This window comes from Vidua chalybeata, chromosome 6 (assembly GCF_026979565.1).
Source record: "Vidua chalybeata isolate OUT-0048 chromosome 6, bVidCha1 merged haplotype, whole genome shotgun sequence".
NCBI lineage: Eukaryota > Metazoa > Chordata > Aves > Passeriformes > Viduidae > Vidua > Vidua chalybeata.
In genome coordinates, this window is record NC_071535.1 from 55,129,170 (window position 1) to 55,139,313 (window position 10,144).

Sequence of the window (10,144 nt, forward strand, 5' to 3'; positions counted from 1 at the left end):
GCTCTTATTGCCCTTATTCAAGGGCAGGGAATTAAAAAAGTGATATCGATGGTAATGCTCTCATCTTCCTGCCATGACACTGAATAATGGGGACAAAGAAGGGGAACCTTGACGGATGATACGCCTTTTAAAATACTGCTGATGGCGAAAACACAGAAAGGACAACGCATTTGAGTACCAGTGATGAAGTCATATTCAGATCTTTGTGGTTTTTGCTTAGGACATTAAATCAGCTTTGCTTTCCTTTTTTTCTGTTGTTTTTGGAACATTTTATTTTTGTGTTTTTGCAGGAGGGAGTCCTTACTGTAAGGAACATAATCAAGATGAAGTAAAGTGTTGCTTACACTAATTCCAAGAGAAATCTGCTCTCTCTCCTCCTGGACTCAGAGAGCAAGCATTGGGAATTTGTCAGAGAAAAGTCCAGCAGCAGATTGGTATAATTATTTGGGGAGAGCAATACTGCTGCTCAAGTGGAGGCTCTTCTGGCACTTTCCAGTTCAGCTCAAGATCCTTCTGAAGTTACACGGACTACATAAACCTGGTGATCTTGTAAAAAAATGATACCCACTGTGGACCCTTCTTTTACAAATACATACATTTAGGTCTAAAAAAATCTATTTCCCTTTGTAAACTAGACCTTACACAAAATAATGAGTGTGTTTGCATTAGGAACTTCCATGGAATAAGTGAGAACACCTCCATTCTACGGGTAAATGAGAAGCAAAATATTGAACTACCTTGCCAAAAGTCACTTTTTGAGGTGAGAACAAAACACAGGTCTTGGTCTACTTAGCGCAAACCTACAAGGTTTGAGCTATTAACACTCTTCCCTGATCTCCGCCCAGATGTAAATGAGGCCCCTTGCCCTAAATTTTCAGTCAAAACTTCTGTGAGGTGAAATCATGAAAATCAGCCTTGTTACAGCTCACACTCTGTGTACGTGTGACACGACCTGGAGAACCATTGTGCACCTCCACCCTACCTCAGCATCCTGGCTACATCCACCAGGCTTTGTAAATAAACTCATTAATGACTTTAGGCTTTGTTTCTAGCTGGACAGAATATTTGCAAGGAGCCACTGTCAATGAAGAGAGCTGATAGCTGTATTTTCTTTGCCTTTCCTTGCCTCTGCTGGCAGGAATTCAGGCTAATAATTATAATTATAACTAGCTGCCTGTGGCCTCCAGAGGTCAGCATATCACTGGAAAATAGCTAAATATCAGCACCCTCAAACTATGCTTTCCAAGTTGTTCTCATTAGGTGTATTTTCCAATTTCTCTGATAACAAGATTTAAAGGGTTTGTCCCCAACTCTATTTGTGACAGCAAAAGCAAGAAAAAAGCTCTCAGAGTATGCATTGTAAAATGCAAAACAGTGTCATTGATCAGTGGCTGGGACATTTCCTGGGTGACAAGTTTACTGAGAACAGTCAAGTAGATATCCACAGGTTTAAGCTGCTATTCCTGATGTGTCAGTAGTGATGGAGTGAATGAACCTGCCAAGCACCTTCTGGGTGGTGCCAGACTTGCTCAGTTGTGGGAAAAGCTTTAATTTTTAGTAACTTTCAACACAACTTGCTGTTGTAGTCCCACTCTCAGAAAGAATAATATAGAACCAGAGATGAGAAATAAAGAGTTCATTAGAGGCATGAAACAGCTTTCCAGGCAAGAAGAAACTTAGACTATTCACCTCAGGAAAAATAAATTGGAGATAATATGATATCATAGAATGGTGGAATGGTTTGGATTGGAAGGGACCTTAAAGATGACTGAAATTAATTATTTCTAAATACATTTATTGGCTCTCATGATATTATCCTGGATTCCCTAATCCAGACCAAAACCAGGATGAGCTACCTTTCTAAAAGACCCAAATCTTACACAATCTCCAAGATCAGATATAGATGCAATCTGTTGCAAAACACCCAGAACCAGCCTCAAAACATCCTCATAAACACCAAAGAGCCTTGGTGTCACACAACACTAATTTCTCCTGCAGCACAATCTAATTTTTTAGCATGAAGAGCACAAGATTTACTGAGCCCTTGGTGTTCTCACATTTGTGCTTTGAAACACAACCTGAAGTGGATCCAGCTGTAGACAAAGAGTAGAAACGCTGCTACCAAAAAATAAAACTAATAATACAAACAAAATATTCCAGCACAATTAAAAAAAATTAAAAAAAAAAAAAAAAGAAAGGAAACAGAAAGAAAGAACAACACTCAAATCTTTCATTGTTTTTATTAAAGCTGCAGAGTCTTACTACACACAACAAATATTTTATTGATATAATCTAAGTTAATAAAATAGTTGAACAACTCTTTAGATTTATATTTGTATAGAAATGATCTGGAGAACATCTCATCTTGAGACAGCAGTGCCCGAAAACAACTATTCAGCAGGGTTTTTTAAAAGAAGAGTTTGGGACTAGAGGATGCACAGTTCATTCTCAAAGGAAAAAGAAAAAATCCATGCAAAAATAACTCCCACCCAAAGTGTAAGGCCAAATGGAATGACCATGTGAGGGATGGCTCTTTCCTTCCAGTATTCCTACTGTGGGAGCTTGTCATCTAAACTCAGTAATGAAACCAAGACAGAAAGAAAACTGAATTGCACAATCCTAGTCTGCAGGTGACAACATCATAACATCTCTTTACAGAAGTCCCTACTCTGTTCCAGTTGGGAGAATGGGTTATGGTGCTGTGTCTGTCCCCGGCTGCCAGCTGATGTCAGTTACTGTCCGTGCTGTGAACACAAGTCAGTCTAGCTACTATTGCTTTGCTCTCCCTCCTTCACCTGGGTGTACTTTACATTCTACGTAGCACTGCCTGCCAAGGGCCGACTGCGTGGCGTTTCCCCCCTGTTCCAAAGCCCACAGCCCAAGGGATGATCTCCTGGCTGCAGCTGGGCTCAGGAGGTGTCTGTCCCAGAGCGCCAGGCGTGTCCGTGCTAGATCATGCCGTTGATCTTAGTCCACTCGTAGATGTCCTGCTCGCACACGATGTCCGAGTTGATGAGGAGGTACCTGTCCCCCACACAGAAGTGCTTCTGGCAGGCGGCACACTTGAAGCACTCAAGGTGATAGACCTTGTCCTTCACCCGCATGGTCATCTCGTAGGCGCGGATCCGCTTCTCACAGGAGGCGCACAGCCCGTCCTGGCCAAAGAGCCTGCAACAACAACACAGAGGTCAGCACGGCTCCTTGGCTCGGCAAAACCCAGTCAAAACCAGAGCACAATGCCCTTGATCCATTAGGACCAGTGCTGAGTTAGAGAGAGGTCATGTGGAAAGCTGCCGAGCACAACTGGAAGCTTTGCAACACCAAAAATTGAAACAGAAAATCCAAGGTCTTCACATTGGATTAAATCACAGAACGGGTTGGGTTGAAAGGAAATTTAAAGTCCATCCTGTGCCACCCCCTGCCATGGGCAGGGACACTTTCCACTAGTGTAGGTTGCTCCAAACCTCATCCAACTTGGCCATGGACATTTCCAAGGATGGGGTAGCCACAGCTTCTCTGGGCAACTTGTGCCAGGGCCTCCCCACCCTCCCAGGGAAGAATTTCTTCCTTAATATCCAAACTAAATCTACCCAAATCTATCAATATAATTGGCTTCACTGATCAATGACCTTATCCTGAATTGAAGGAGCAAATGTTGCCCAGAATACCGCATGAAGTTGTACCATATTGACACTTCCACTTCTGTGATTAACAGAAATTACCTTTTGCTAATAATTTTTGCCTTTCTTAAACTCTTGCTCTGTAATTTATGGAAAGGAGTTGGGATAAGCTATGGTCTAAGGCTCTCCTGCCTTTTGTCTGTGCCTTCACAGGAAATTCTTTCAAGCATTTCTATATCCACGAAGGTACTCGTGATCCATGAAGACACTCCTGATGAGTTTCACAAGGACAATTCTAAGACCTCCTAGATACCTATGAGACAGTTTTATGCTGTGGACTGCTCTTTAATGAGCATGGAGAAACCCTGCTGAGGTCCTCATGATATTGTCTATAAAAAGGAGCCTCTATCGAATGTCATGCAGAGTTTATTAAGTCAAATCAGTAATAAAGAAGCATGAATATATTGATATTTTATTTTCAAAAGGGACAAATGCTACAGGTGATGTATTCATTGAGTTTGACTTCCAAACTTCCATACCAATTCTGGAAAGAGTTTTTCCACCTCCTACACATCTCCTGCATGTGTTGTGCCTGATTTAAATAATCTTCCAGACTGAAGAAAGGATGTCTGGTAAATTAAGAGACCTTTAAGGAGAAAGAATATCATTCCTTTTTGTCTACCAGGAGATGTCAGTGTTTACTTCTGCCCAGTGAAAGTAACGTTAAGGTTACAAAAAGGTTGCCAAATTTTTCATTAATGAGGGAAGATATCTATTGCATTATTACATAAATAAAAACGTTGGATTTCACTGCAAGAAAATGCATTAATTTTATTGCCATACTTCCTGTTGATTCCATTTTAAGTTGAAAATTACCTGGGAAGTGTAATTAACAACGGATCACTGCTGGATTTACAAGTGGTCCCATTAGCAGAACTCAGTCCTTAATTTCTGCTCAACAAAATTCCATCAGCAAAGCCCAGGGACAGTATAATTAGGAAGTCCACTGAGATTTTGGTTTTGTTTTTATTGGCAGGTAAATTAACCTTCAGTAAAAAAGCTGGAAAAATACCAAATATCATTATTCTGTTCCACAAACCTCCTGACACGTTAGGGATCCATTAGAAGAAGTGGAACACAATGTGCACAGCAAAGATCAATACATTTTAATTGAGAATGTAAAGATCCTTTGTTATCAATTTTTGTGAAATATCTTAGTATCCAATTAATCCTTTACTTACAAATTTTTGGCAAAACAGGCAGGTAGGGAGTTACTGATGAAAACACCCATAACAAGTGTATTTGTAGGATCTCATTCTGCAAAATGTGCAAATTCTTGCTTATTCAGTACCAGGCTTAAAAATGCCAAAACCTCAAATGCTCTTTCCCCTCTTACCTGGCTTTAAACACCTTTAAGTTCCAAGGCAATTCTGGGAGAAGCAGAAAATTCCTTAAAACCATTTAGGGGAATCAGTTCATTGCCAGCTCAGTGGGAGATTGCTGGAATTCAGCCCCTTTTCCCAATTTCTGCTTGCCAGAATGCCACATTGACCCTTCACCTGGAGCTGTGGGGTTAGGTCTGAATGACAAATGCCAACAACTCTGAGTCCTAGGAGTTCTTTCTGTATTCTTCCCATTATCAAATAATTCTGGTTCGTCCACAATGTGTAGTACTGCTTTCATTTCCATCAAAAATGCTTTTTTTCCTCCCAAAACTTTAAAAGATTTAGATATAAAGAACTCCAAGTTGTTTATCTAACCAAGGCAGATAATCTCTAGTTTTATCTATAACTTACTGAAGAATCCCAGCAATACTAAAAGCATCTGCATATGAATCCCAAAAATATGAATATAGGCTGATGGAGTTGGGGCTGTGTACTCTAGAGAAGGCTTTGGGGAGATCCTAGAGCCCCTTCCAGCGATTAAAGGGGTTCCAGAAGAGCTGGAGATGGACTTTGGGAATGGAGGATGGGACAAAGGGGAATGGCTTTTAAATGACAGAGAGTGTGTTTAGTTGCGATATTGGGAAGGAATTCTTCCCTGAGGTGAGGCCCTGGCACAGGTTGCCCAAGAAGCTGCGGATGCCCCATCCCTGGAAGGCCAGTGTGGAGGGGAATTGGAGCAACCTGTCCTAGAGGAAGGTGTCTCTGCCTGTGGCAGGGGCTGAAACAAGAGGAGCTGTAAGGTCCCTTTCCAGCCCAAACGATTCAGGCATTCTAGCACAGGAGCCCATACTGCAAACCTGAGCTTGCAGACACTGCCAGGCTTTGAGAGCCATTCCAAATGAATTCCTCATTCCCAGCTGTACTCAGCAAAAGATGGGAAGGAGGGAGGAGGGGTTTGAGGAGTGGGATGCCTACCTCAGATAGTCCCTCCTGCAGAGCTTCCTGCCCAGCTTGTAGTAGAGGCGCCTGCCCACCTCGCCGAGCCGGCAGCCGCACAGGTCGCAGCTGAGGCAGTCCTCGTGCCAGTACTGGTCGATGGCCTTCAGGAAATAGCGGTCCCCGATGTTCTGCTGGCAGCCCCCGCATGTCAGCAGCGACGGGGGGATCTGCAGCACCTCATCCACCGGCTCCCTGAGGGGGTGAGACAAACGTTGGATGAGGCAAACCTGCTCCAAGAGCATCCACGCAAGAAGAAGGAAAAGCTAAATAAGTCACAAGCTCAGACAGGTTAGGACAGGGGTGGTGTCCTCGTTTTTGCTCGTTTTCACCAAGACTAAGAAAGACATCCAAGGGATTTTACACTTTCTGTTGGGAAATGGAAATTTGGAGGCTAAGTTTGACCGTGTCACTTCTCAGAACAGCACGAAATGAATAAACACAACAGCTGATTCTGTTGCCCAACTGGTTTAAGTCTCGCTGCTGGTTTTAATAAAGCCAGCATTTTACCTCATGTTGCTGCAGGACTTTTTTCCCTTAGCCAAGGACATGAATCCCCTGGGATGGGTCTATGCCAACATACCTCAATTATCTGGGATTTACATATCCACGAGTGAAAGGAGGCACAATTCTTTATTGTGATATTAGCACTGACTCTTTATGCACCTTATTTTGTTCCTTTTTCTAAAAAGCTGGAGATCTAGGATAATTCTGGTTAAAGAAATGAGAATTTTCTTCAAAGCGACTTTCTTAAAGACTTCTGTGTCTTTTGCGGTAATTTCACAACTTTAAAAAAAAAAAAAAAAGAACAGCAAAAAAATTGAAAGAATGGTGCCTGAACTCAGATTTGTAATGTTTTGGGCTTCACCCAAATGCCAGAAAAGTAAATCAAGAAATCTAGTGGATCCATCCCTTAAGCACTTGCTTAATTTCAAGCCTGTGGCTAGTAGAGTGGACCCCAAATTTTTTCATATTATTGGATTAGTGCTCCAGCACAGAGTCCCCGAGCAATTTGCTTCTGTCATTGGTCTGTCCTCCCCCAGGCTGCTGGGGGCAGAGGAGACCTATACTGATGAAGAAGCTCTGCTCCCAGTTTCCAGCAGGCAATAGGAAAAAAATTGTATTACTCCTGCTTATTTACTGGATCAGCAGTTTTCTGGGCAAAAATTACTTTCTTCAGCAGGGAGAAACAACCTCTGGTCAAAAACTTCTCAGCTGAGAAAGTGATCCTGCAGTTTTTATTTAGGCAAGCTGAGCCCTGAGATATTATCTCGTTCTATTCTGCTCTGGTTTCTCCTTTCTAAGTTTAAACTGCTGTGCCCTGCAAGCTGTGTCGTAACACCCCTCTCCTGCTAGCTCACCATCCTGTGAGTTTTCATTAAAATCATGGGGAACTCATTATTAGACCCTACTTTTTCCAAATTTATCCTTTTGGGACGCATACTTCCTTTCCTAACACGTGGGCTCCATGCTGACAGCTTCTAGAGCTTTCCAGTAGAAGGAAGCATACATCATTATCCTTCATTATCTGTTATTTGAAACTTTGGAGTGTACCCCAAAATGTTTCATCTGAGGGGTGTTTGGAAATCCCAAGCCAGGTTTCTCTGAGAGCCCTTAGCTCCAGAACAGCCCAACGGATGTTTATGCAGAACAGCATTCCTGGTTAACGCATTAGGCTTTTGATGTCCATGGATTTCTAAGCCAGCACTTAAGCCACCAGAACACAAGGCAGGTAAATAAATAAAGATTAAAAAAAAACTTTGTAGATGAAAGCTGGACATCATTAGGAGCTGGGATTAGCGTTTCTTAAAAAAAAGGCATAAAAGAAAATGTAACATGTAAAACATCATGGAATGAAGTGATTTAATCCCCAAAAGCAGCGGTTCCCATGTGCTCGTTCCGTTCTGCAAGTGATGGCATTTTTAGTATCTGACAGGAAGCAAACCACGAATGACTCAATTTACTGAGAGCGATGTTTTAAGTGTTATCTGCAAACGGAGATTTTATAATTTATTTCTTTTTTCTTCTCTCTTACCGTGATCCCAGACAAGCCTAAGTGCAGTTAATTAGCACGTTCAGGGCTGAAGTGTCCCTGGGTCTGTGCTGAGTTACCTTCCCTGGGTGTGCAGCAGGGACGGGACAGCGGGAGCACAGCCCAGGAGAAAGCCTGGATCTGGACACGGAAGCCGGTCCCTTCCCTGAGTGGGAAGCCCAGGGAGGGAAATTCTCATCTCCTACATCCCGTCCATCAAGTCTGTCTACATGCTCTTAGCAGAACACCCAGCCCCCACCAAAGCTTTCTACGAGCTTTTGGAAGTTGCATTACGAAAACGTGGAAGTTGGGCACCCGCAGCTAACAGCCCTGACCTTTCACTGATCGGCTGCGGCGAGTCGGGCAGATCGGGGATGGAGCAGAGAGGGTCCCTCGGGATGGAAAACCTGAAAGCTTGGGAAGCGGGACGCTCTCTCTCTCGCCGAGCATCCCCACCACCCCGCGGTGGGATGAGCGAGTGGGAGATGCCCTGCCCGGGGGGAATTGCGCCTCTCTGCTCCCGGCTGCTCCTTCCCTCAACTTGGGAGGCTCTCCCCAAGCTTCCCCACGCCGTCAGCCCCGCGGGGCCGGGGCAGCCCGGTGTCCTGTGCGGGGGAAGGGGGGTCGGAGCGGCGGGAGCTGCCGCCGAAGCCCTCCGGGGCTGCCGGGCACACAATGCAGGCGGCGGCTCCGTCGGGGAGGACGGGTGGCACCGGGAGGCGAGCGGGGACGATGGCGAGCGGGGGACCGGGCAGAAGAAGCGCGCACTTACTCGGAAGGATCGAGGCTTTTCCTCTCGATGGCCGATGACATTGGCAGGGCCGGTTCCTTTGTGGCGTGCCGGTGGTGGGCTCTGCCCCCGCCACCCCCGCAGAGGCTGTCTGCTCGCGGAGCCTTGTCGCCAGCCGCGCTGCCCCGCCGCCCCGCAATGACATTCACAGGATTTCCTCCTGCAGCACCGAGACAGAGAGAGAGACACAGGGGCTGGGGCTGCGCTCCGGCCCCGCACGGCCCCCCCCCCCGGCCCCGCACGGCCCCCCCGGCGCTGACCTCCCATCCCCGCCGCGCTCCCCCCGCGCCCCGGCCGGCGGGGCCGCTCCCGCGGCGGGCGGGGGGCGGCGGCCGCGGCCGCCACCGCGGCTCCGCGCCCGGCGCTCAGCGGCTCCGCGCGGGCAGCTCCGCACACGCTCCGCGCCCGGGCGGCAGCGCTGCGAGAGGCGGCAGCCGCATCCCCGGGATTATTATTACTCCGTGGCTTAGCCCCGGCTCTCTGGTTTCATTTCCTTTTTCCTGATCACGATTCAAATACAATAGAAGGAAATCACACTTAAAGAGACAGCTGCCCGTTTCTTAACTGCACTCCTGGGGATTCGGCAGTACAAACAGCAGCATCACGACTCGCTGGGTTCCTTAAAGAGACAGAGCGGGGCTCCCCAGAGCCAGGGCTGGGGGCTGCCGAGGCGTTCTCACATTATTATTATTCCCTTACTAACGCTGTCTCTGTGCGCAGGCAGGTGGGCGACCTGAGAATGATCCCAAGAGCTGGAAAAAAATAAGCGCCTGGTTCCGGATTGTGCCGCCTTCTCAGCTGCACACAGGAGCGGCACTCGCCATCCCTTTCCTCGTCCTCTCCCTCTCTGACACGAACATGCACATGCCCACACGCACCCATGGGTTTGTGCGGCACTTGGAGAGCCACAGGTAAAGATCCCGAACATTATTTGTCCACCCAGAGCTCCAACTGGTCAGCTCATTTGTGTCTCATTTATAGCCCGAGTGGACATTTGCTTCCAGACACCCCCGGATTCTCGGCAAGCTGTGTAACAAATTTACACCCTGGCACCGTGTGAGACTAATGAGCTACAAAAGCCGGCGAATACCAAGTATCGATCTGTAATTAATCCAAGACAAGCCAAAGATGGGGAAAGTCTTGCCTGAATATTTCTGTTTTCCCTCCCACCCTTCCTCCTCTGCATCAGCACAGCACATCCCGGAAAGGACTGATTTACAGCGCCGGAGTGAAAACTATTGCAGCAATCCGAGCCTTTGCCAGGCTCTGTGGCATTAGACGCTGGCTCTTGCTGGAGGCAGAGTTCTGGATGGGATGAACA

The 10,144-nt window shown here is 46.2% G+C and overlaps 1 protein-coding gene across 2 annotated transcripts; it reads right to left on the reverse strand.

The window, feature by feature from the left end:
* Window positions 1-2,224: 2,224 nt before the first annotated feature.
* Window positions 2,225-9,495, reverse strand: LMO2 (LIM domain only 2). Of its 2 annotated transcripts, none has more exons than XM_053944759.1 (4): window positions 9,389-9,495; window positions 8,806-8,983; window positions 5,981-6,196; window positions 2,225-3,168 (listed from the first exon to the last, which is right to left on the reverse strand). In XM_053944759.1, exons 1-4 carry the CDS (start codon window positions 9,423-9,425, stop codon window positions 2,949-2,951), a joined length of 651 nt encoding a protein of 216 aa, XP_053800734.1. In that variant the 5' UTR covers window positions 9,426-9,495; the 3' UTR covers window positions 2,225-2,948. The 2 variants fall into 2 exon arrangements, with proteins under 2 accessions (XP_053800734.1, XP_053800735.1); XM_053944760.1 differs by lacking the exon at window positions 9,389-9,495 and adding an exon at window positions 9,084-9,164.
* Window positions 9,496-10,144: the final 649 nt, after the last annotated feature.